Source organism: Urocampus carinirostris, chromosome 11, assembly GCF_059441175.1.
Source record: "Urocampus carinirostris isolate Australia breed hairy pipefish chromosome 11, RoL_Ucar_1.0, whole genome shotgun sequence".
NCBI classification, from domain to species: Eukaryota; Metazoa; Chordata; class Actinopteri; order Syngnathiformes; family Syngnathidae; genus Urocampus; species Urocampus carinirostris.
In genome coordinates, this window is record NC_142359.1 from 42,235,455 (window position 1) to 42,263,146 (window position 27,692).

Here is a 27,692-nt window from a genome sequence, read left to right on the forward strand (position 1 = left end):
CTGGAGCAGCCATAAAGAACCTCACCCTGCCTGGCAAGTGCATGTGCCAGGTGGGCCCCATGGAGCCCGGATGGCCAATTGATCGCTGTGCTCATCCCTTCTATCATCCCCCTATTATTTTTTATTTTTATTTTTGTGTCCACTTTCTCTCCTTGGTTGAGTGACATGCATATTTCAGAGGCGCCTACCTCCCCTGTGGGTTCCATCTCAGGTCCAGAGTCTTTTCGAGAGGCGCTTTGCTGCATTTGCTCACAGCTGTTTGGACTCAAGCACACATGACTTAAGTGCTTTCCCCTCGGGTGAAACATTTGCAAGTCGGCATGCACATACACACAGGTGTCGGGGACTAGTATACGCAAGCACAAATCACGGCCGTTTTTCCACACAAGACTGCATCCTTGGATGGGTGCAACATGCAATGGTCAAGAAAAGTGCTGCAATGAATGTTCCTTCTAAGCTGTATGCTTGCGCAATTGCGCACTGGCCAGGCCTTCTCAGCACACAAGAAGGTCTATTCTGCGCAAAAAAATTAGGGCTTGTCATTGAACAATTAATGCACACGCTAATTCGGCCAGAATTTACAGTGCATGCTGGCAATAACAATGTTGCCTCTGCTGGGTTTTAGTGTGTTTTTTTTTAACACTAGAAGTACCACAGCCCATCAAATGAGGCAAACTCTGGTGTAAACAACACAACTCAGTATTAACCCTTCCCATTCTAATGTGAAGAAAATAAAGTTTAGTGGGGGCATAACCAGCCTGTATTTTTGTGGTATTTTTGTCGTATTTCTGTGGTATTTGTATTGTATTACTGTATTTTTATTTTGCAGTATTTTGTACTAGTTCTACAGTGTATTGTATCTGAAGCCATATTTTTGTAGTATTTCTGTTGTTATATTTATATAGCAGTATTTTTGCATTAGGTATCACTATAGTGATATTTTTGTAATATTTCTGTAGATTTATACCAGTTCTGTGTTACTGTAGTTGAATTGTTGTTGATTTTATGTTGTATTTCTGTTGTAATATTCTTGTAGTAATATTATTATTATATCATAATATTACTGCAAATAGTATTTTTTTATGATTTCTATAATATTTTTCTTATCAGAATGAAAACAATTAATATTTTAGGTCCCTGTTTTGAAGCACTAAATGTGATATTTTGTTTTCTAGTAATTGTGCAGTACATTTGTAGTAATTTTGTAGTATTTTGCCAAATGACTATGCATCTATCAACACCACACCCACCACATACCATTTGAACAACCCCGCCTGCCGCATATATCGAACAATGGTGACAAGATGAGCAGTTGAGTTGTTCGTTTTTAATAACACACCCTTTTGGCTGTCTGCTGGTCATTGTGGAGGGGTGACAAAATACCTCGTACTTTTCGTGTTATGTAAATTTCAGCACAAGATTGAGTAAATGAAAGTAAGCGTGCGTGTGAGGTTGAGTTATTGCAAGAGAGATGGCGGGTGTTGGGGGCGGGCAGGTGGAGTAGTTTGCTTTTGAAAAATATTATTATTGTATTTTATATATAAATATATATATATATATATATATATATATATATATATATATATATATATATATATATATATATATATATATATATATATATATATATATATATTATATCTCATCTCATTAGCCGTACATCGTATCCTCATTAGGGTCGCGGGGGGGCTGGAGCCCATCCAAACCATCTCCGGGCAGTGGGCAGGGGACACCCTCAACTGGTTGCCAGCCAATCGCAGGGCACACTGGGACAGACAACTCATTCGCTCATTCACACCTAGGGACAATTATATATATATATATAAATATATATATATATATATATATATATATATATATATATATATATATATATATATATATATATATATATATATATATATATATATATATATATATATATATATATATATATATATATATATATATATATATATATATACAGTGCATCCGGAAAGTATTCACAGCCATTCACTTTTTCCACACTTTGTTATATTACAGCCTCATTCCAAATTGCATTAATTGAATCTCTTATCTCAAAATTCTACACAAAATACTCCATTAAAACAATGTGAAAAAGTTTTTTTTAACTTTTTTTTAATTTATTAAAAATAGAAAACTAAGAAATCACATTTACATAAGTATTCACAGCCTTTGCTTAATACTTTGTTGATCCACCTTTGGCAGCAAATACAGCCTCAAGTCTTTTTGAATATGATCCCACAAGTTTAGCACACCTATTTTTAGATAGTTTTGCCCATTCTTCTGTGCAATAAGTCTCAAGCTCAATCAGGTTGGATGGGAGATGTTTGTGCACAACCATTTTCAGATATCTCCAGAGATGTTCGATCGGATTCAAGTCTGGACTCTGGCTGGGCCACTCCAGGACATTCACGGAGTGGTTCTGAAGCCAATCTTTTTAAAATCTTGGCTGTGTTGTCCTGCTGAAAAATGAACCTTCGCCCCAGCCTGAGGTCAAGAGGACTCTGGAGCAGGTTTTCATCCAGGATATCTCTATACAGGTATATTGCTGCATTCATTTATCCTTCTATCCTGACTAGTCTGCCAGTTCCTGCTGCTGAAAAACATCCCCACAGCATGATGCTGCCACCACCATGCTTCACTGTAGGGATGGTATTGGCCTGGTGATGAGCGGTGCCTGGTTTCCTCCAAACATGGCGCCTGGCATTCACACCAAAGAGTTCAATCTTTGTCTCATCAGACCAGAGAATTTTGTTTCTCATGGTCCGAGAGTCATTCAGATGCTTTTTGGAAAATTCCCGACGGGCTTCCATGTTCCTTTTACTAAGGAGTGGCTTTCGTCTGGCCACTCTACCATACAGGCCCGATTGGTGGATTGCTGCAGAGATGGTTGTCCTTCTGGAAGGCTCTCCTCTCTCCACAGAGGAACGCTGGAGCTCTGACAGAGTGACCATCGGGTTTTTGGTCACCTCCCTGACTAAGGCCCTTCTTCCCCGATCGCTCAGTTTAGAAGGCCGGCCAGCTCTAGGAAGAGTCCTGGTGGTTTCAAATGTCTTCCATTTACGAATAATGGAGGCCACTGTGCTCATTGGGACCTTCAAAGCAGCATAAATTTTTCTGTATCCTTCCCCAGCTTGTGCCTCAAGACAATCCTGTTTCGCAGGTCTACAGACAGTTCTTTTGACTTCATGCTTGGTGTTTGTGCTCTCACATGCACACTCAACTGTGGGACCTTATATAGACATTTGTGTGCCTTTCCAAATCATGAATCAAATGAATTTACTGCAGGTGGACTCAATTAGGCTGTAGAAAGATCTCAAGGATGATCAGTGGAAAAAAGATGCACCTGAGCTCAATTTTGAGCTTCATGGCAAAGGCTGTAAATACTTATGTAAATGTGATTTCTTAGTTTTCTATTTTTAATAAATTCAAACAAAGTAAAAAAAATACTTTTTCACATTGTCATAATGGAGTATTTTGTGTAGAATTTTGAGATAAGAGATTAAATTAATACAATGTGGAATGAGGCTGTAACATAACAAAACGTGGAAAAAGTGAAGCGCTGTGAATACTTTCCGGATGGGATGCACTATATATATATATATATATATATATATATATATCTCATTAGCTACACCGCTTATCCTCAGTAGGGTCGCGGGGGTGCTGGAGCCCATCCTAGCAATCATCGGGCAGTGGGCAGGGGACACCCTGAACTGGTTGCCAGCCAATCGCAGGGGAAACGGGGACAGAAAACTCACTCGCTCATCATTCACACCTAGGGACAATTTGGACCGACCAATTCACCTGACATGCATTTTTTTGGAATGTGAGAGGAAACCGGAGTGCCCGTAGGAAACCCACGCAAGCACGGGGAGAACATACAAACTCCGCACAGGAAGTCTGGAGCTGGATTTGAACCCATGCAGGAGGTTCCCAAGACATGAACTGTGCCGCACATGCGCTAACCACTGCGCCGCCGTGCTGCCCTATAATATGTATATATATATATATATATATATATATATATATATATATATATATATATGGCATTTGGCTCATATATATATATATATATATATATATATATATATATATATATATATATATATATATATATATATATATATATATATATTGATTGATTGATTATTGCTCCAGCGAAGGTCGGGGGGTCCCGTCCCTGTGCGTTGAGCCGACCAGATGAACCAGGTTTTTCCAATGCTGGCGGTCTTGTGCCAGCTGTTCTGCATCCTCTACAGCAACTCCGTGTTGTTGGAGGTCGCCCGCAACGACGTCGAGCCATCGAGTGCGGGGTTTCCCTCGTGGTCGTCTCCAGCCTGCGGCCTTTGGGTCAAACTGGAGAATGGCTCGTGTCGGATGGTCTGGTGGTAGACGAAGGACATGGCCAAACCAGCGGGTGCGGCATTGTGCGACCAAGGAAGATGCTCGGGGCTGGCACGTACGGGCTCTGAGCTCTTTATTGGAGACTCGCTGGGGCCACCTGACGTTCTCGATGGTTCTGAGAGCCCTGCTATCAAAACCGTCGATTCTTATGGACAGGGTGTCTTTCAGGGGCCATGTTTCTGAGTCATAAAGCAGGATAGAGAGTACGGCGAGGTTGTAAATGCGGAGCTTCGTCTTGCATGCGATGGTCTGGTGCCGCCAGAGTGGTTTCCAGAGAGACTGCAGAGCAGATGCTGCCAGGGCTCTTCTGCGAAGAATCTCTGGTTTTAGGTCCCCATTGTCTGTCACCATGGACCCCAGATACACAAAGCTCTTGACAGGCTCTAGGATGTCGCTACCAATTTGGATGGGAGGTGGCTCTGGTCCATCACCGACATACATGAACTTGGTTTTCGTCCAACTCACTTGGAGGCCAAGCCGCGCTGCCTCTTCGCTGTAAATGCCCAGAGCGTCTCTCAGCTGGCTGTAGGAAGTGCTGAGCATGATGGTGTCGTCAGCATACTCCAGGTCAGTCAGGTGGTAGTTGCCGAAAGACACTCCGGGGATGCGCTCACTAACCCTGAACATCAGATGGTCGATGATGGAATTAAAAAGGTCGGGAGCAGCCACGCAGCCTTGACGAACGCCGCTGGAGATAGTAAACCAGTTGGAGTCAATGCCGTTGATACGAACACAGCTCTCTGCATTGCTGTAGAGCAGCTTAAACAGGGCTATGATCTTGGGTAGTGCTCCGAGAGCTTGGAGGATGTTCCACAGTGAAGAGTGGCAGACGGTGTCAAAGGCGGCCTTCAGATGAATGAATCCAATATACAAATGGCTATCTTTACGGAATTCACGGGTCTTCTCTATCACCAAACGGACGGCAGAGATGTGGTCCGTTGTGGAGTGGTTGGGCATAGGGCCAGCCTGCTGGGGACGGCGGCAGCTTCTGATTGCTGGAAGGGCACGGCTGAGCAAGATCCTGGTAAAGACCTTGCCCGGGATGGAGAGTAAGGTTATACCTCTGTGGTTTCCACAGACAAGCCTGTCACCCTTGCATTTCCAGAAGGGCATGATGACTCCTCTGGTCCAGTCGGTGGGCAGCTGCTCCGATTCCCACACCTGGTTGAATAGGCAGGTTAGCCACTCCACCATGCCATCACCGCCGGCCTTGAGCATCTCACCGGTAATGGCACAGATGCCGGGGGCTTTCTTGGTGTTCAGCTTCTTCAGAGCAGCTCTCACTTCCTCGGGTGTTACAGGGTCTGTGCAGCAGGTGTCGCTAGGAGGTGCCGTGTTTGCAGCCCCTAGGAGGGTAGGATCAGCTGGGATGGTGCTGTGCTGCAAGAGGAGGCTAAAGTGCTCCTTCCAGCGCGCGAGGCAGTTGGCTTCTGTCATGATGAGGTTGCCGTCTGAGTCTTTTACCAGGGCTGTCTTCATGTGTGGGCCGCTACGGGCTTGGCGTAGTAGACTGAATACGCGGCTCATGTTGTTGTTGTTGGCCGCGGACTCAAGCTGTTGGGCTTCTGCCTGCCAAAACCTCTCCCTATCTTCAGCGATGGCCACATTGCGCAGACGGTTCAGTCTCCGATACTCCGTGAGGTCACCTCGGAGCCGGGCCTCACGCCGCTGGTCTATGATGTTGAGTGTCCCCAGGGCTTTCTCGGGGAGGATCGCGGGCGTCCGAGGACATTGTGAGCAGACTGGAGGACACTTTCCTTGAAGGCCGCCCAGTCTGTCAGCTTGTCAGGAGCCAGGGCATGGAGAGTGCGGCGGATGGAGCAACTGAAGTCTCTGGCGATGTTGGGGTCGCTGAGTCGGGAGGAGTCGGGGCGAGGCAGAGTCTTGTGCTGGTTGGCTCGGAGCTTTAGCTTGAGCTGGGCCACCAGCAGACGATGGTCTGGGTTGCCAAGCTGTGCTCCTCTGAACACCCGACAAACGACTTCCAGCGTCGTGATATCAGGATGTGGTCCAATGCGTTCCTGGTTCTGCCATCTGGGCTGTACCACGTCCAGTGATGGATGCGTTTCCGGGGAAACCAGGTGTCAGCAACACAGAGGTTGTTTTGGTGGCAGAGGAGGAGGAGGCGGTTGCCATTGTCGTTTGTTGTGCTGTCAACGAAGGTGGTGCCGACAGGTGAGGCGGGGGATCGATCATTGCTGGATAGAGTGGCGTTGGCATCAGTGAGGATGATGGCGACGTCGTGTGGTGGGGCTTGGTCGACAGCCTGGTGGAGTTGGTCAAAGAACGCGTCCTTCGCATCCTCATCAGCGACATCGGTGGGGGCGTAGGCGACGATCACTGTCATCTTGCCGTGATGGTGGAGGAAGCGAGCAGACAGTAGTCTGTCGCTTATGGGTGTCCAGCTGATGAGGGACCTCCGGAGGGCTTTTGGAATGGCAAGAGGCACACCGTAAAGGCCGGTCCGACTCTCTGGGCCACTCCAGATGTAGCAATGGTTGCCAGCTGTTGTTTCACCATTGCCTTGCCATCGTACTTCACAGAGCCCTGCCAGGGTGATGTTATAGCGACAGAGCTCTCGGGACAGCAGGGTGGCAGCTCCGGGGCGAAGGAGTGTTTGGACATTCCAGGTGGCGACACGGGTCTTACGACGAAGGTCGATCCGTACTCGTTGGTCGGGGGCAGGCTAAGGTCCGTTACCGTGTTGGTCAGTCCGGCTTCTTTCTCTGGTCAGTCTCATAACAAAAGGGGTTTCTCCTGGGTGAGTTGTTAGCCCTCCGCAGGATAGTCGGTTGGTGGGTCTGCCACCTCACAGCGTACCGACACGCTGGGGTCTTTGTTTGTCTGGAAACTACCCCGGAGACCGGCCCGCCATGGGTGACCCTACCAGGAGCAAGCTCCTGACGGTATCGCTCTCCAGGGTCACTGGAACACGCAAGCCCCCTCGCCGCATCAAGGCCAGACCCATCCGAGGGAGATATATATATATATATATATATATATATATATATATATATATATAAAATAGAGAGAGATAACTGGTTTTCTTTAATTATTGCCTGCACCGTTAGCCTACGTATTCACGGGTCGTTTCAATGTTGCCATGCAAGATTCCGTCTCTTTATAGAGAAGCAGTTCTTTTGGCTCAGCTCACGAAAAAGAGCCGTCTCTTTTGGCCCCTAAAAGGCTTCTCAGATTGTTTTTGTTGCCTTCAACCGTGTGACATTATCACAATATGACATAAAAAGGGAAAAAACAAGGCAATAAAAGAAAAATAAACAAGGGTGAAATAAAGAAAGAAAAGAAAAAGCAAGAAAAAAGTAAAAAACTAGGAAAGAAGAGAAAAAAAGTAACAAAAATATATAAATAAAAAAGAATCTAGAAAACAAAATATGAAAAAAGTGGAAAAAAATAGGGCCGAGAAAATCCCGCCAGACCCGACCGGGGCCCGCAGGTATTAAAGCTTGAGCCCAACTTATTTGGGACCAAGAGCGGAAAAACAGATTTTTTTTTCATCTCCACCCAAAACAATTGTATTAAATCGACATCAGAGCCTTTGAGAGGCTTTGGAGGTAGGGGCATTACTAGGGGTTGGCACTGACAAATCAGGGAGAGCCGACCTTGATGAGTTGATGTTCAGCCCTCTCAAGAAAACTGGATGTTGTAGTGGGGGGCAGTATGAAAAAAAATAAAACAAAGCAAGGAAAAAAAATTGAAAGGAAAAAAAGCTGGAGAAAAAAAGAAAAGAATAAAGCAAAAGAGAAACAGACGAAAAAAACAGCAACCAAAAAATGAAAAGAGGAAAAGTCAAGAAAAAAGAAAAAGCTAAGAAATTGATATTAGTTGTGCCCCCTTGAGCATTTTATATGCCCACCCTGACACTCTGGCAACGGCTCTGTTTGGAGGCCTCACACACGAGAATTAGAGCTGCTTGAACAATGTCTAACACACAAACGGGTGCTGAGTGAGTCCTAGCCTACCATCTCAACTAATTATATTGCTGTGGCATAAAAGGATGGCCACCGTCCCACCATGGCATTTGGCTTAACCCGGAGAGGAAATTCCCCAAAAATATTCAAACCAGCTAAAGCTTGCCATGATATGGGTCAGGATTGAGAAGATCCTCGCTGACTTGTTTGTCTCCCTTTTTCTGCCCATTGTCTCACTGAAGGCATCTTTGAGGAGGAATCCCCTTCATTGCTAATGAGACACAATCCGGTTAGGCTTCCAAAATGGCGCTCACAGGGGGGAGTGTACCCATGCAGGGTGGGTTTATTTGACATGTGAGGGGCTCGTAAGGCTTAACGAATCAGGCAGAACCGGCCTTAATTAGTCAATGTTTAGCCCCCAATACACCCGCCCTCAAAAAAGGATTTGTATCCACTCTATTGTACTGCCCGTCCTAAGAAGCAACTCATTATTGGAAAATAAAGGAACACAATTCAATCATTTGAAAACCTTATAAATCAGCCCGAGGTCTAATACTTCTGCCGTAGCATATGAATTATGTTGCAGTAGACTTCCAGGGTACGACATGAATCCGTTCTGAGGTGGGGATTGCAAAACGGAGTGGCTATTATGCTTTCACTTCCCTGTTTAGCATCACTTTTTGGTGTCCATACTTTATAGTCTTCCTTGGACTCATTTTTGGTTGTGCTACACATTGCAGCGACATTTAGTGGACAAATATAAAACACTTTAAGAACAGCGGAATCTTTTTTATCAGCGCTCTTTATGTGGAATATCCCATTTAGCTTCAACGGCCCCCGACTCGGTTGACATTGAACCCCTGGTCTAAATAGGATACAAGCATGCACCAGCATATTTTCCTGAGAATTGACGGATTCCGGCTTTATTCTGCGCTTCACACAGCATGTTGTCATGTTTTTGCATGGTTTTGAACTGGAATGTACTCCCACCTCCATCATCCCCCACTCCCTTGTGATGAGCTGTTTGGGCAGTGGCATGCACCCAATCATCTGTCCAGCCAGACTGCCTTAGATTGCTATGCATGGGTTCTCTCTCTCTCTCTCTCTCTCTCTCTCTCTCTCTCTCTCTCTATATATATATATATATATATATATATATATATATATATATATATATATATATATATATATTGAAATTTTTTTTAGCAAGCGGTGAAAAGTTGGTCTCCCGCTCCCAAAATTTGTAGTGACAGCGGGCGCCACTCTGCTGTTTTGGTTTTTGCAGGACAGTGAGGGTGCACAGCCACTGAACCTGTCAGCCAAGCCTAAGACAGCTGAGAGCAAGTCACCCAACTCCCCCCCAACTTCCCCACAGGTCCCTGCTGTTTCTGCCGCTGCTGCCAAGCTGGGCCAGGTCGGCTCCTTGAAGCACAGTGGCGCCCCTTCCAGCATTGGAGCACCTCCGGCCAGAGTCAACTCTATAGGTTGGTCTACTCTTTATTCTCTTTGAGTTGTTTTGTAAAAGAATTGTCTTGATTATCATTGATAGCAGTCTAGTTAATATTGCTTATAAGAAGATTGTCCATTTAATATAAGACTTACAAGAAAGAAATAATATTAATAGGAATGGTAGGATAAGTGGGCAAATGTTTACGAGAGGTTTAGCTAAGTTATAAGAGTATCAGAAGGTAGGACAATCAAAAATAGTGCAATAACATTAGCAGCAACATATTTCCAAAACAAGAATCAACAAATCAAATATGGAACCCTTCTTTGTCCTATGCTTTGGAAAGATGTGTTTTTGTGCGCTTGTTTAGGGAGGCGATGGTCTTTGGAAAGAAATTGGAGACATCCAAGCCTTTAGCAACTGCCAGTAGTTTTAGGTCATGAAGCCTGGATTGGGAAACTTGTTTTTTTTCTTTTTTCTTTTATCGTTTTTGGTTTACGTCACATTATTTGCCCGTCTTTGATTTAATTGTTGTGTTTACCATTTAATAATAACAGAAGTAATTTAACTCACCCAAATGTCATTGTTCTTCTATGTTGAGTTGAAAACCAAGCCCTATAGCCAGAAAGTAGAAACTGCTCTGAAAACAGTAGGCACTAGGTTCAAAACTGAAGAACAAGTATTGCTTTTGAGCTTTGCATCACTGTTAGTGCTTTGGCCTGATCAACCTTTTTTATTAAGTGTACAATTTTACATAAGTTAAACATGAACAAAAGATGTGCAGGTCATGATCAATCCGTGAAATAATACGCCGTAATTAATTCACTTTTCAATATCTATAGTAGAAAATAGTACAACTAAAAGACCAACTTAATTCTTACAAAAATTAATTGCAAGACTTTTTTTTAATTTCCCCTCAATATTATGCCTGAGCAAACAAAGTTATCACATTTCAGGTAATGTAGACATGCACTTCTTTCAGGTAATTACATTTTTTAGACTTTGGACCATTAGAATTAAAAAAGTAATTAATTTTGTGCTTTAAAGCAATTGCTAATGCAATAAATCTTGATGATGTCTTAAACATTATTTTGTGTTTAGTTATTTTGTGAAAAATAGAAATTGGAATACATAGGTCAGGGCTATCCAAACTTTTTAGAAAGCTAGCCACATGTGTTAAAGTCAGGGCCTATCCAGGCTGGCATTCTTTGAACAGTCTTTAAGAAATTCACCCTATGTGAAATAGTTGCAATGCCATCAGCGTCACCACCTCATAATTTCATAGCCTGCATCTTTAATTTCCTTTTTTTTATTATTTACAGTCGCCATGTCTGAAATGGGATGGGCTCAAAATGTCACAGAAAGTCAAGGGCCTGGTGGCCAAAGGGCTACTGCTATCCATCCATCCATCCATTATCTTCACCGCTTATCCTCAGTAGGGTCGCGGGGGTGCTGGATCCCATGCCAGCTATCTTCGGGCAGTGGGCAGCTGACACCCTGAAATGGTTGCCAGCCAGTCGCAGGGCACGTAGAGACAGACAACGCACTCGCTCATTCACACCTAGGGACAATTTGGACCGGCCAATCAACCTGACATGCATGTTTTTGGAATGTGGGAGGAAACCAGAGTGCCCGTAGGAAACCCATGCAAGCATGGGGAGAACATGCAAACTCCACACAGGAGGTCCGATCTCATGACGTCAGAACTGTGCCGCACACGCGCTAACCACTGCTATCATCTAGTGCAGGGGTGTCTAACTCATTTGAACTTGGGGGCCACACGATAGAACAAACATTCTGTCGGGGGCCAGACTAGTAGATTAAAAAGAAAAAGAGGGATAAAGAAATAAGAGAAAGAGGGAGGGAAAAAGGAGAAAGGCGGGACAAAGAAAGAGAGAGGGAGAAACAAAAGATAAAAAGTCGTGAGAGAGGGGGAAAAGAAAGGGAGAGGAAGAAAGAAATCCAAAGAGAAATAGAAAGACAGAAGGAGAGAAAAGGGCAAAGAAAGCGCAAAGGGTCGGAAGAGAGAAAGAAAAAAGAGAGAAAAGGTAAAAAGGAAATTAGAGCAAAAGAGGTTAAAAGACACAGAGAGAGAAAGAGACAATGAGCAACAAAGGAAGAGATAAAGAGACGCAGGGAGTGAAAGAGACAGAGACAGAGTGGGAGAAAGGGAGTGGAAGAGAGAGAGAGGGAAATAAATACAAGTACAGTGTCTTTGTTCGAGGCACCAGGCTTTGGCAACATCAAGTGGACATATTTCAACATGCAGCTTGTTTTTCTCTTGCGCTTCTCTGAGTGTTGTCTCGCGGGCCGGATTAAATCCCTTAGCGGGCCTGATCTGGCCCGCGGGCCGCCTGTTTGACACCTGTGATCTAGTGAAATGATGATTTTATTTATGTATTTATTTCGTACAAATTAATTTCATTATTACATATTTCATGCAACAGTCCATATGTGTCCCGCCTGAATGTTATCAATTTTCTGGCAGAAGCTGCAGCCCATTAAAAATTTGATCACTGGCCGTGTCTGCAACAGTACATTTAATGTTGACAGATTTAGAAAACACTTTTTAAATAACTAATAGTCCATTAACAAACTTAGTTTCTAAATGTGAGGTAAACATCAACTTTGGAGAGCGTCCAGATTCCAGGTGTACAAAACATTTTCTCAGTATTTGGCACGTTTTTTTTTTTTTAATCGTTTGAATTGTGTATTCCGTATAACAATAAAAAAATGTAATGGCTCCAATATCGTTTTTCTCATTTGGCTCTAATATGGACTGTCTCGGCCCCTGTCAGCAGACGACAACGTCATCGTGCATTGCTAATATTGTCGCGGTATTCTTCATTATCTGTCTTGCTGTGAGTAAATACGTGCCGCGTTGTGTTTGTAAAGTGTATAATTGCTTGATAAGGAGGATTTGCAATCATTAATAAAGGGAGCAATTGGCTGAGGTTGATAGGTATGAGATCTAGAATTTTTTTACTGTATTGTCATTTATTTGACACACATCTAAACCAACAAAGAAGGACCATTAGCACAATGGACGTATACGTTTTAAGTTTTAATTCCTCCTCAGGACAATAAAAAATGCAAAAGTAAATTTCTATTCATTAAGATTATGTGCCAAAAACTTCACAAAAATAACGAAAGCTTTACCTTTGTCTGAACTCTTATGAGATATCATTGTTTATACATCATTTACACACTTTTGAAATCTACGGCATTGCTTTGTTGATCCTTCAAGTCAATCAGTGATTGTGCACACTTGTGCACTTAATAAGGCGTAAAAATGGATCAGCATACAGACGCTGCCCTACTTATGAACGAGATCCGTACGATCGTTTGTAAGTTGAATTTGCTTCAGTGCTATATTTTGTATGGAATGTATGTTTAAGGCTTATATAAGTATGTTTAAGGCTTGTATAAAGTAATCAGTATTGTTATGTACTAAAAAAATAAAAATGTCATGAAATAATATGCTCTCTAAAGATAAAGGAAAGTTTAACTTACTTTTGAAAGATGGGCTTCAAGAGTTAGGCTACTCCTTCCTCCATTGTAAAAAGTGAAAGAAAAAAAGCGATCCACCATTTTTTACGGTATAAAATGTTTACACACTAACTACGAAGAGGAAGCGGATTTCTTCTTCGGGGTGGATGCTGTGTGACCTCTCACAGCGCCACACACCAGTAGCGGTGGAAAGAAGCATTACAGTACTGTCCTGTACTCTGAAAAAGGTGCACACAATACAAAATCAAACTTCCAGCAACAATGTCCGGAAATAATTCGACATCCCGAAGAAAAGGTTCGTATCTACCGTTTTTCGTAAATCTAATTTTCGTAAGTAGGGGAGCGTCTGTATCTTGAATCTGTAGAGTTTAGGCTTTCCAATGATATGAGTCATGATGTGTTTTGATGACTGATGACATTGTGAAGACACAACTTTGTCTATCAACATCTGGAGGGCCATGGGAACGTTATGGGATGAAAGCAGGGGCCGGGAACCTTTTTGACTCGAAAAATAATATATTTTTTTAGAGTCACATGAAATATTTTAAGACAGAATTCAACAAAACCACCAAATCTGCACTCCAGACAAAAGCTAATACTTGAGTTAATGTTAATTCCCTGTGAAACGTATGATGATTTAGAAGAAGAAGAAGATATTTAATAAAATATATGAAATAATTATGATGTCACAGCCTGTCCCACATCAACAAATATGCCGCTTAAACTATGTCTCTCTTCTGCAGTTACTTATGATCACAGAGGCTCGTTTTGACCGTAATTTCCATTGTCGGAAACAATGGTTTCAAAACAAGGTGTGAGTTCTTTTGTAAAAATGTCACAAAATACTGCAAAATATGGATGTACTTGGGGGCGTGCACTACATGTGTAGAGATCCCCCCACCCCGACCGCTCACTCAATCAAATTGTTTTGGGATGAGTACATTTTAAAATGGTCATTATATCTTGAATCCCGAGGGGTTGAAGCTTTTCAATGATATGTGGCATGGCGTGTTTCAGTGACTAGTGACATCGTACAGACACGTATTTGTTTATCAACAATCCCATGGCCCGCCGTCATTAAACTCTACGTACTGTAACTTTAAATGAATGTACACACCATATTTTTTTGCTGGTGGTAGTTTGCATCCGTAAACTGAATGACCTAATGCTCGCGGTAAGTTGCCATGAGCCTGAGCGGTCTCTAGTGGTAGCTTCTGGGACTACTCGTGGATTTTATTTTCATTTAGCGAGAAACCTTTATACGCATAATTAGAGGTGCTCATATAAAAAGGTGCCACTGTCTTAGATATTTAGTTTTAATTTCAGATGTATTTCCATTCTTTGTTTTGTCACAAACGCATCCTTCTTAGATGTGCTTTTTGCACACACAACAAAAATAGAAATAGTTCCCTTGCCATTGTTGGCAGCATAATCGCCCCCACCATATGCATCCTCGTATGCGGACGTGGAATATGACATTAATTAATCACCATTTTGTGCGCTTAATCCATTTTTACGCCACTCCGATAGTTCAAATATTTCAAATATTTAACAGGCTATAATTAGTGTTCCTGTGTGTGTCACTATTTGCCTCGGGGCCTGCTGCATTGTTACATGTTTATTAGTGGCTGAAAGAGTACCGATTTGGGGAGGGGGCGGAAGATAGAGAGGGGGGATTAAAATCCTTCCTTCTTTCTCATGAAGCGTCGGGATTAATAAAGCGAGGCATGTATGACAGACAGGAGGTATCGCCAATGAGATTAGACAAGCCTCTTACATGAGCCAGGAAAGCGCAAATACTCAACGTTAATAACACAATGACAGCGAACACACACGCATAACTCTCTAACACACACACACCATTGACTTCTCAGCTAATCTCACTGTTTTTCAACAAATCTGAGGATTTAATATCAGATTAGTGTATTTGTAGTCCCACATGTTTTTTGTTCGGGAAAATGGATTACACTGTTTAAAGTTTGCGGCGGGATCCCCGCGGGGTATCCGTACGCTTATGATGACGGCCATCTGCTGCTGGTGACTTTATATATTATTGGTATTAGGGTTCTTGTTAAGGGTTGCTCCTTTAGATTGGCGGTGCGTGGTAAAACTTCCCACTTTTTTATATTTTTAGTCTGAAGCAGATTGATTTGCTTATTAATTTAGGTATTAGGACACTTTAGTGTAGGGGTCGGGAACCTATGGCTCATGAGCCATATATGGCTCTTTTCATAAGTATTAATTAATTGTGTTGTAATTTCTAGTATTTTAGCATAATGTGTCTTCTTTTCTCTGTTGTTTGGTGATCTTGAAAGTTGTGACAACCACAGATAAATCAAGTTATTAACAATAATTATTATCATTATCCTTACGTATTTTTAAACGATTGCCCAATTGATTGGGGATCTGGGTTTGTTTTTATTTGTTTCTGCCGATATTCAGAAATACCCCAAAAAGTATTGAATTGTATACAAAGATTTCATTGTTATACAAGTTGATATGATATTTATAACAATATTTCACAGAGGAGGAAAATTGTGTCATCATTTTATATGCAATTATAAATTTAATCGCCAGACATTAATTTTAGTAACAAATGAATCCGGTTGCAATAAGTTTTCCTCATTCTTAGTTTTAATCATATTCAAGAAAAGAATGATTTGAAAATAATTATTTTTCCGAGACTGTAAAATACTGTATACATCGTGAATCAATAACGTGGTCCTTTTTTAATGGATGAAGAAGTTATAGTTATAATGATGTAAAATATTATAATTTGTTTATATGATTGATAGAAGAAGTGTCCAAAGTTATTTTGAGGACGGTTCTCTTATAAGCCTTTGGCTTCAACTTGTCAGATTTAAAAGCCTTACAGCCTATGGATATAGACTGTTGGCCAATCTAGATGATCTGACCTGTATTGACTGGTATCTCCTCCCCGAGGGCAGCAGGTGGAAGAGGTGGTGAGCAGGATGCTGCTGGTCCCACAGGATGTTGTGGACTGTTTTCAGACTGCGAGTGGTGTAGGTGGTGCTGATCTCAAAGAGAGTTGTTCCCATAATTTCCTCTGCAGCTTTTACCTACTGCTGGAGCGCTCATTGGTCAGCCTTAGTGCAGTTAGAGAACACAATGCATCCATACATCATTGCACTGCTGATGTAGAGTTGTAGAAGTTTGCCATCAGAGGTCTAGAGATGTGACTTTTCCTCAGCTTCCTCGGGTCTTAAAGATTCAGATTCAGATTGACTTTATTGTCATTCGTGTACACGTGTATACAGAACGAAATGTCGATACATCTGACCCGCACAGTTTCTTTGAACGTCAGCCGGGATAGATAAGATTAACCATGTCTTCGCCAGAATTTTAGCGCAGCTGTCACAATCACCCGGATCGGGAACACCTGTGTTTAGGATTTGGCGCCAACAGCCAGGACAGCTGATTGGCGCACCCTCTACATTTAAATCCCCAGCTTCCGGTAACACTTTTATCCGATTGTACTATGCGATCTGTTGCCATCTGCTCAGAAAGCCCGTACCTCCGACTCTTTGCCTGCCTCCTGTTTTTCTACTTGATCTCCGTTGCCGACTCGTTTCCGAATTTGCCTACGACCTGCCCTGCCCGCCTGACTCCTGATCTCTCTTCCGAACACAACGACGCCCTTCTTCTCCAGCCCCAACCAACAACACGACGACTACGCCTGTCAAGTCTTGACAATCTGTCAAACAACGGATCGAAGATTCACGTCTTGTCATTCTTTCCTTCCAATAAAAACCAAGAAACGAGTGCAAGTGATCTCAGTTTTCCTTCCGTCCTACCTGACAGAACAATCGGATCACATAATGAGATCAGCGCACGTTTCTCCGAAGGAAGAACCAAGCAACTCGGAGCCTCCTTCCGCTCTACAACGGCTACAATGGACCAATAATGCCGTACAGAAGTCTGCAAGTGACGTCGCCGCACTACAACAACAAGTCCAACAAAATAGGTCTTCTGCAACAGCAACAACACCTCTTACTACAGAACCAACAGCAGGTCACGAGCCTGTCTGAGCAGCTGTCAAAATTACTGACGTCACCATTTCCGCATTCCGTCAACCCGTCTCCGAGTCCACAAACACTCCCGCCGAGTCTTCCATTGCCTACCTTGCATGTCTCCGAAGCAGCAGAACCCCATGTGGGTGCACCCGAAAAGTTTTGCGGCGACCCTACCCAAGTCCGTGCCTTCCTCGTAAACTGTCGACTCATTTTTGATCTCCAACCCCAAAATTTTCCATCCGAGGAAACCAAGGTAGCGTTCGTCATTAACCACTTGACTGGGAGAGCTCGGCTTTGGGGTACTGCCGAGTTTGAACGAAGATCGGTGGCATGTTCCTCGTTTGCACTATTCTCCCAGGAGATCCTGAAAGTATTCGATACTGGGTCTGCCTCGTCTGACGCATCCCGCTCCCTGCTTAACATTCGCCAAGAAAAACGTTCGGTCGCCGATTACTCCATTGACTTCAGAACACTCGCTAGCCAGAGTAATTGGAACGAGGAAGCGTTAGTGGACGCTTATCTCCACAGTTTGACCGATTACTTGAAGGACGAATTGGTGTCCCATACTCCGCCTTCTACCCTCGACGAAGCCATTGCACTGACGGCGCGAATTGACCGTCGGGTCCAAGCACGGCGACAGGAGAGGGGAAGAACAATGCGACTCCCGACGAATTCGCCCAAAGAGCCAAGTTGGTTCCAAACGTCCCGATCCCTGATGACAGTTACTCACGAAGCCATGGAGGGCAGCGCTATCGGCCGAAGAGCGCCCGCGGCGGGTTTCTGAGGGACTTTGTCTTTATTGCGGCGGCAAGGGACATCGAATCTCAACGTGTCCGTTAAAAGGGGGGGCTCGTCGGACAACGGAGGCGTCCGATTGAGTTCTGCCCATATCCCGTCCTCCGAAACCTCTCGACCTTCCCTCGAGGTGCATCTCTTGATTGCTGGTTCCCCACAGAGACTTTCCGCGCTAGTGGATTCCGGGGCCGAAGCTAACATTTTGGACCTCTCCCTCGCCCACAAACTCAAGATCCCATTGAATTCCCTCGCTACTCCTATTACCGCCCGAGCACTAGATGGCCGTCTTCTGGGCACAGTTACCCATGTTACCGAACCAATGGAGATGAGACTTTCTGGCAATCATAGAGAGCAAATTCGGTTCCACCTGCTCCCATCCCCCGGCCAGCCACTCGTTTTGGGCCATCCATGGCTGGTACGGCACAACCCTCACTTTGATTGGCGTTCGGGGACCGTCATGGAATGGGGCGTCGAGTGCCATCAAACCTGTCTACGTTCTGCATATCACCCCGACCGACCCGTGGCTTCCAAGTCCCCTCCTGACGTGTCCAAGGTCCCTGCCTGCTATCACCACCTACAGGAAGTTTTTAGCAAAGCCAAGGCCACTTCCCTTCCTCCACACCGCCCCTATGACTGTGCTATCGACCTTCTGCCTGGCTCTCCTCCCCCGCGGGGTCGTCTCTATTCCCTTTCTGCACCCGAAAGACAGTCCATGGAGGAATACATCTCGGAGGCCTTGGCAGCCGGAATAATTCGGCCATCCTCTTCCCCGGCTGGAGCTGTTTTTTTCTTTGTTGGCAAGAAAGATGGTTCTTTACGACTGTGCATTGACTACAGGGGCCTCAATGACATGACAGTTAAGAATCGCTACCCTTTACCACTGCTCGCCTCCGCCTTTGAACTGCTGCAAGGGGCCACGGTGTTCACTAAACTGGACCTCAGAAACGCTTATCATCTGGTCCGTATCCGGGAGGGAGATGAATGGAAAACGGCCTTTAACACTCCCACGGGGCACTACGAATATTTAGTCATGCCTTTTGGTCTAACGAACGCCCCCGCCGTCTTCCAGTCCCTTATCAACGACGTGCTGCGTGATGTGCTCAACAAGTTCGTGTTTGTCTACTTGGATGACATTCTTATTTTTTCTAAATCCCTGGAGGAACACACGCAGCACGTCCAACTTGTCCTTCGACGACTCCTGGAAAACTCCCTCTTCGTTAAGGCTGAGAAGTGTGAGTTCCACGCCCAAACCGTGTCATTCCTGGGGTATATCATCGCGGAGAGGAGATTACAGATGGATCCTGCAAAGGTGTCGGCAGTCACCTCCTGGCCTGTCCCCACGGATCGCAAGAAGCTCCAGCAGTTCTTGGGTTTCGCCAATTTTTACCGACGATTTATTCGGAACTATAGCACGGTAGCGGGTCCCCTGACGGCTCTCACTAGTCCCAAAGAAACTTTCAGATGGTCTCCTGCGGCCGACAAAGCATTCACTACCCTCAAGGCTCGATTTTCGACAGCTCCCATCCTCCAAGTATCTGACCCGGGGCGTCAGCTAGTTGTTGAAGTGGATGCCTCGGACATAGGAGTTGGGGCAGTTCTCTCTCAAAGGTCGACCGAGGACCAAAAGATGCACCCCTGTGCATTCTTTTCACGTCGCTTATCCCCTGCCGAACGCAATTATGACGTGGGGGATCGTGAGCTGCTAGCAATAAAATTGGCCCTTGAGGAATGGCGCCACTGGCTGAAAGGGGTGCCAGTTCCGATCCTAGTTTGGACTGACCACAAGAATCTTGAATACATCCGTTCTGCTAAACGTTTGAACCCGAGACAATCCCGCTGGTCACTCTTCTTCATCCGTTTCAACTTCACCCTTTCCTACCGCCCCGGGTCCCGCAATGTCAAGCCAGATGCCCTCTCTCGCCAGTTTCAAAAGGAGGACAATCATTCCCAGCCATGTCCGACAGCCATCCTTCCTGAGTCCCGGTTACTGGCCACTCTCACCTGGGACATCGAGGACCGCGTCAAAGAGGCCCTCCAAGACCAAGCAGGCCCCAATTCTTGTCCAGAGGGGCGGCTATTCGTCCCGGGAGCCCTACGGTCAGAGGTCCTTCAATGGGGACACGACTCTCGCCTCTCCTGTCACCCAGGTGCTACCCGCACCAGCAACTTCCTGGCCCGACGTTTCTGGTGGCCCTCGTTGGCAAAGGATGTTAAGGAGTACGTCGGGGCTTGCCAAACCTGTGCCCAGCAGAAGGCTTCGAATCGACCCCCTGCCGGATTGCTTCAGCCATTACCAGTCCCCAGCCGTCCTTGGTCCCACATCTCCCTGGACTTCGTTACTGGACTGCCTGCCTCGGAAGGGATGACAACCATTTTGACAATTGTGGATCGGTTCAGCAAAATGGTCCACTTCGTGGCCTTGCCCAAACTTCCGTCCGCCAAAGAGACGGCGCAGGTGGTCCAGCTGAATGTCTTCCGCCTCCATGGAATCCCAAAAGACATTGTTTCAGACCGAGGTCCCCAATTTGCCTCAGTATTTTGGAAAGAGTTCTGCCGTCTCCTGGGGGCCTCGGTCAGTCTCTCGTCCGGGTTCCATCCGCAATCTAATGGACAGTCTGAACGCCTCAATCAAGAACTGGAGACGGCTCTCCGCTGCCTTGTTTCCCGTGAGCCTCTTTCCTGGGCGCAACAGCTGGTATGGGTGGAATACGCCCACAACTCCCTTGTCTGCTCCTCCACTGGCATGTCTCCCTTCCAGTGCGTCTATGGCTACCAGCCACCCTTGTTCTCCAACCAAGAGGAAGAGGTTTCCTGTCCGTCGCTTCCTGGATGGTGACCCAATCTTCACCGTGCGACGTCTGCTCCGCTCTCGTCGTAGAGGACGTGGTCTCCAATATCTCGTGGACTGGGAGGGATATGGCCCGGAGGAACGATCCTGGATCCCCACCTGGCAGATCCTGGATCGCTCGCTCATCTCCATGTTCCACCGCCAGTATCCAGATCAACCTGCTCCCCGCCGAGGTCGTCCTAGGGGTGTCCGGCCAATGACTACATCTCCGCCGGGTCCATCTTTGACTACGCTGCCTGAAGACGACGATGGAGCATCGGTCTGCTCAGAGGAGTTCTAACTGGCCAGCCTGTCGAATTATGTTCCTGCATGTCGGATTATACTTTTGCCTGTTGGATTACTCTTGCCTGTTGGATTTTTTTTTTCCTTTTTTCTGGGGACTTCTGGAGCCGTCCCTTGAGGGGGGGTTCTGTCACAATCACCCGGATTGGAAACACCTGTGTTCAGGATTTGGCGCCAACAGCCAGGACAGCTGATTGGCGCACCCTGTACATTTAAATCCCCAGCTTCCGGTAACACTTTTATCCGATTGTACTATGCGATCTGTTGCCATCTGCTCAGAAAGCCCGTACCTCCGACTCTTTGCCTGCCTCCTGATTTTCTACTTGATCTCCGTTGCCGACCCGTTTCCGAATTTGCCTACGACCTGCCCTGCCCGCCTGACTCCTGATCTCTCTTCCGAACACAACGACGCCCTTCTTCTCCAGCCCGACCAACAACACGACGACTACGCCTGTCAAGTCTCGACAATCCGTCAAACAACGGATCGAAGATTCACGTCTTGTCATTCCTTCCTTCCAATAAAAACCAAGAAACGAGTGCAAGTGATCTCAGTTTTCATTCCGTCCTGCCTGACAGCAGCAGTTCGTCATCTCACAATTCGATGCCACTTCCAGTTGTTAAATGGTCCAGTTTATTGTCCAGAGAGCGAACATTGGAGAGGAAAATGGATGGGAGAGGCGTTTTGCAGGGTTTAGCTTTCAGCCTAGCTGTTAGCCCGGCCCGACAACCTCGCTTCCTCGTCCGGCGGTCACGCCGCTGTCTTGCCACTCTGCTTCGCTGCTTTGTAGGCCGCTGGGTCTTGTTGACATAGCAGTCCGTTGCTAATAAACACTCCCGAGTGGTCGTAGCACTGAGCGCTTAAAGGTGCTGTTGTGGTTTTCCAGGTCTTCAGTCACTGTTAGCCCCAGGAATTTAAAATTTCTCTGTTACGACTCCAACAATGCATGCCAATATGGGGCGGCAGTAGCTCGGGAGGTTGGGATCGAGAGGTCGCAGGTTCGATCCCCTCTGTGTTGTATATCGAAGTCTCCTCGGACGAGACATTAAATTCCTAATGCCCCCGATTGCATAGCTGACGCTGCTAACAGTTTGTGAGTGTGTGTGAATGGGTAAGCGTTAAGCACATTGTGAAGTGCTTTGGGAGGTCTTCATTGACTGAAATGCACTATATAAATGCAGACCATTCATTCAATTTTTGTGGTCATCCCTTTTTTTCTTCAAACTGATTTGTTCATTATGTAATGTGATGTTCGTTGCAACATGACTAAAATGAAAAAATATAAATACAGTACTCTAATACTGATTACTACCTTCAATCAGATAAAAAAAGTAATTGCAGTCTGCAATTTAAGTCTCGCTCTTTTTCCAAAAACGATGCACTTAACTGGACTGCACTTGATATACACACCGCGTCAACATCAACCGCTTTTGTGCCTGCCCAGTTTTATTTTATTTTTATTTTTTTGCGGTCTAAAGTGTTTATTGGGCTGTCAGAGGGATTTAAAAAGACAATGTGTGTGTGTTGAAATAAAATCCCCTCCCCCTCCTCTGGTTTTTGTCTGTGTGGTGGCATCACTGTCACAGACGTGCTAAAGAACAGCATCCTCCCGTCTTTTTATGAAGATTAAAATTGACTGCCACTTTCTTCTTTTGCCCCCTTTCACATCCAGATTTTTGCTGACTTCTAAAAGAGTTCACGCCGCTGTCATTACCAATCTGAAGCTGGTAATCTGGCCCGAGATGGCATTAGTGAGGGCGGCTTAGCACAGATAAAGGCCCTATAAGCCAGTGGCGGGGCTTTGTTAGCTGCTAGCTCATGCTAGAAGGAACTTTGTAGGGTTACCTAGCTGCCCTCAGATTGTGTGGGAAGTGTAATTACACTTTTTTCTTTACATGAATGCACATTTGCACATGCCAAAGTCTGAAAGCAGGTATAAATGGAGGCAGCTTGAAGCCATGCCAGGTTTGGGTGCATTCTGACTCACATTCATTTCCCCTCCTCCTCAAGTGTATGCTAATGTTTTTACCTCATGGCTAAAGACAAGATTTATTCTGCCAAAGAAATTCCTGCCGCCTCCCCCTTAACACAAACACAAAGACAGTAAATGGGAATTATGTTCTTTTCATTCAAAATTTTAAAAAGTGAATGTTGGAACAATGTCCGAAACCTCTGTGTTCAAAAAGCTCTCACACATTATGTCCAATATACTTTGTTCCAACTCCAACATGTAGCAAAGATTCGTGCCAATGTAGGCATTATTTTTGTGGTGAAGAACTTACATTTCACAGACAACTAAACAATAAATATTTAAATTTTCCCATTCATATTCAATGGTCTTCTTTGCAGATGAAATGTTGTATGGCACAGCAACTCGCCCTTTGTTGTGCTGTGCGCTTAATGTTCGGTGTCAGGTTGGGAAGAGCGAAGTGGAAAGAATGTTGAGTGAATGTGAGTGTGTTATTTACTCAAGAAACATCCTATTAGGGGTATACGGCTTTGCTATTTAGATGTAGATAGATATAGAATTCAATGGAACGAACTTTTATCATTTTAATCCAATTTAACCACACCCTCTACTTTGAATTTCATGACTCGCTATTTACAGATACTGTTCGTCACAGTTCAAAATACATTAAGAGATATGTAAAGAGATATGTCAGCAGTTCAAAGCCCAGTTGAAGCTGTGAATTATAAAAAATTCAATAGGCATCAAAAGTACAACTGCAAAGGAATTGCATTTAAATTGAAGTTAAAGTCACTATAATAAATAATAATAAACTATCGCGTTTCACAACTTTATGCCTGCCAAAACTGATCTGCTCTCGCGCTGCTGTGATCTGTAATGCCCAATCTCATATTGCAGCGAGCAGCGGCCAGCATAACCCACTTTACAAAATGAAATGCATTGTTTATGGCCGTGATTCATTATACCTTATCCCAATATCCCTGTATCTTGCTGAAAAAACGGCCTAGCAGAGCGCACATTTTTTCGGTATAGGCCACTGAAGCGTGTCATTTTGGCCTGACTAAAATGATATGTATCATGTATGTCGGCTCTTTTTTTTACGTTATTTTTGCCTAAAATGAAAAGCACTTGTGTGGCCACCCAGTTCTGTCCAATGTATATAGGGCGCAATTATAACTACAGTTTGGACTCAGGTTGTTACATAACTCACACCTTGTTTTGAAAACCATTATTTCAGACAAAAATTGAAATGCCGGTCAAAACGAGCCTACGTAACTGCTGGAGGGAGACATAGTTTTAGCTCTATATTTGCTAGTATGGGACACAGGCTCTGGCATCATAGGTATTTATATAGTGAAATAAAATGTAAGTATTAGCTTTTGTTCGGAGTGCAAGTCTGGTGGTTTTGTTGTATTCGGTCTTAAAATATACGGTTTGGCTCTAAAAAATGTTTTTGTTTTTTTTTGCTTTCATTGCTCTTTGAGCCATAATAGTTCCTATCCTTTGCTTTACCCATAACCTTCCCATGGCCCACTAGCTGATGGCAAACAAAGTTGTGTCTTCACGATGTCACCAGTCACTGCAATACGTCATGACTCATATCATTGGAAATCTCAAACTCTTGCGATACAAGATATGATGAACATTTCATAATATATACATCACAGAAACATCACGATCAGTCTAAAACAAAAACTATGAAAACACCTAAAAGCGCTGACAATTTCTTCTCGTAACACAATTCCCAGAAAGTATGCTCCGGACAGTGCAGTAAATCCAACCGTGTCAAATGTTTACATCAAAACACACAATAATGCCGACAGATAAAAGTCAAGTCAAGTCATGTTTATTTGTATAGCTGTTAATCAGTCAGTCAGTCACATTTATTTGTATAGCCCTTAATCACAAAAATATCTCAAAGGATTGCACAGGATTACAATGACACCATCGCCTGATCTTAAACCAACATGCGGGCAAGGAAAAACTCAAAACCTCAGCGTGAGGAAAAAAGAAACCTTGAGAAGGGGCCTCACAAGTGGTAATCCCCCTTCCAGGATGACCAGGGTGGAATAGATTTAGCATCGGGTCACAGTACACAAACATAGTAAATATCAATAAAAGAGAAGACTAGGTAACATGTTTAAATTTGTCCGGAAAGTGCATGACAGCAATGACGCCTCAAGCCTGTAAAGTAGTTCAAAAAATCCACAACAGCAACGACGCAGCTTACCATCTCTGCCGGTTGGTCGTTGCAGGCGTTGACATGCTTCAGGTCAGACGCTGGTCCGCTGACTCATCTCAAATCGTAAAATCATTCAGCTGCTCTGCCACAACTTTTTCAAGTACTTTTTAAAGAAACGGTAGGTTTGACATAGGTCTATAATTACATAAGCTTTCTGGACCAAGGTTGGGTCATCTAAGTGTATGTTTCATAAAAGCAGACTTAAAATCAGCTGCACCAACACACAAGGAGAGTGATATGTTTATAATATTTAGAACTGAAGGTCCAAAGACCCCAAAAAGATTTTTAATCAGCATACCCGGAAGCGGGTCAAACAGACAAGTAGTCGGTTTGGCCGTATTCACCACCTGTGTAAGATTATCAAGTGACAGATCACTAAATCGTGAAAAAAAATCCATGGACAGCCAGCATGTCATGAATCTATAATTTTCAGACCTTTGATTTGTGACATATTTACACGGTCTTAAGAAATATCTTCCTGTATTCATTGAATTTTCTTATTAAAGAAGACAATAAAGTCATGGGCTGAACTATCTGGAATAATCTGTTGCCTCGTTAGCGATGCTACAGTGTCGAAAAGGATTTTGGGGATATTCTTTTGTGCCGCAATCACCTTCAAAAAATAGGCTGATTTTGCAGAGGTCTTCTTTATACTTTAATAAGCTGTCACACCAGGTTTGACGGGAAACCTCAAGGTTGGTTGCACGCCAATTTCGTTCAGATTTCCTGCATTCTTGTTTAAGCGATCTAGTTTTATCAATAAACCAAGGCGTGCGTTTTTTTTGGGTCGCAATTTAAGCCGTAGGGGCCCCACGAAATCCAGGACACTAGCCAGAGTAGCATTAAACTCATTCACGAGTGAGTCAATAAAGCCTTTATATAAAGGAAACGACGCATCTACCCCTGAAAGAAGATCAGAGAGCTCAGAAACGGTATTAGTGCAGATATTGCGGCTGCTAGATTTTTTAGTTTCTTTAACAACATTTAGCCAGCACCTCAAATGTAGGTAAATAATGATCAGAAATGACTTTAGTACATTTTCTGCCGAAAATTAACATGCGTATGTGAAACACAGTATCCGTTTTTACGCTTGAGTATTACGAAAAGTGTGCACAATCATAGATTGTATTTTAGAATGAGACGTCAAACATTTACAACTCTTTCATGATTTTTAAATATTGGCCAAAGTAAAATACAAAAATGCAGTTTTTAGGGCTGTGAACTGGTTGTCTCCAAATGGACACTTTTGTAAACGCCTAGATCTACTATTAAAAAAAATGTGTAAAATAAAATGTTTAGTTCTTCAGTTTTGCATCAAATTTGACAAGGCACTTAGTAAGGCTTCAAGATGCTCGTGCTGCCTTCATCTCCAGACATTTGATTGCAAGAAAAAGAAATTCAACCGTCCATATTCTCCAAACGGTTTAAGATCAACATTTAATTTACTTCGTTTACGTCTTAGATTGGGATTTTTTGTATTTTTTACAGGAACGTTAAGGGGTCAACTATTGGTGAATTCAAGTTCAATGGTCTATTTTCTCTGGTTGCGTCTCAGCAGACTTGCTGTCGTCACTGTCCTCGGGTGCTTACATGACTGAGCACGAGGCTGTAACTAAAGTGTTTGCCGAGGCTCGCCAGATGAAGGAGCATCTCAAGCGGGAGCAACAGGTCCTTGATGCCAAGGTGGCGGCCGTCAGCAGCCTTGGACTCAACAACGGACGTTCCGACAAGGTAAATCAAAGAAAGAAATGTTCGAGTTGTGAGCATTCTTAGAAATCAACAGCCTTACCCAAATCTCTGGAAATACTGTACTATGCTAACAGGTTTGTGTGCACCACACATACATACTGTAACTGTACTTTAACTTTAAAGATATTAGTTTATTTTTAAACTAAAAAAATTTAATAAAAAAATATGTTTTAACTATAAAATTAAAGTTGTCGTACATTGAATCACATTTGTAAGTTTAGGACTAACTATTAAAAAAATCTGAAAATTGATCATAAAAGCCCAACTGAAGAAAATAAATTAAACTAATTAAATAGGTATCTACCGATTTGAATTTAAAGTATTGGATAGACATGATCTATATCTATTAAATCCCAATCACGTATGAGTAGACGTGAGTGATATGATGAAATTAATTCTTGGAGAACTTAAACCAAATCTCGATGTAGAACTACAGTAATGCATTAATGCAAAGAATTAATAAATGCCACTGAACAAAG

The 27,692-nt window shown here is 43.8% G+C and overlaps 1 protein-coding gene across 9 annotated transcripts in view; it reads left to right on the forward strand.

Moving 5' to 3' along the window:
- Nucleotides 1–27,692, forward strand: part of sox5 (SRY-box transcription factor 5) — a 190,726-nt gene that overhangs the window by 146,291 nt on the left and 16,743 nt on the right. For 4 of the 9 annotated variants that reach the window (XM_088347757.1, XM_088347765.1, XM_088347759.1 and 1 more), the window contains 2 exons: nucleotides 9,625–9,823; nucleotides 27,020–27,195. In XM_088347757.1, the coding sequence (XP_088203883.1) occupies nucleotides 9,625–9,823; nucleotides 27,020–27,195 (375 nt within the window). The remainder of the gene's footprint in view (nucleotides 1–9,624; nucleotides 9,824–27,019; nucleotides 27,196–27,692) is intronic. The other 5 variants (XM_088347758.1, XM_088347764.1, XM_088347762.1 and 2 more) reach the window with 3 other exon arrangements.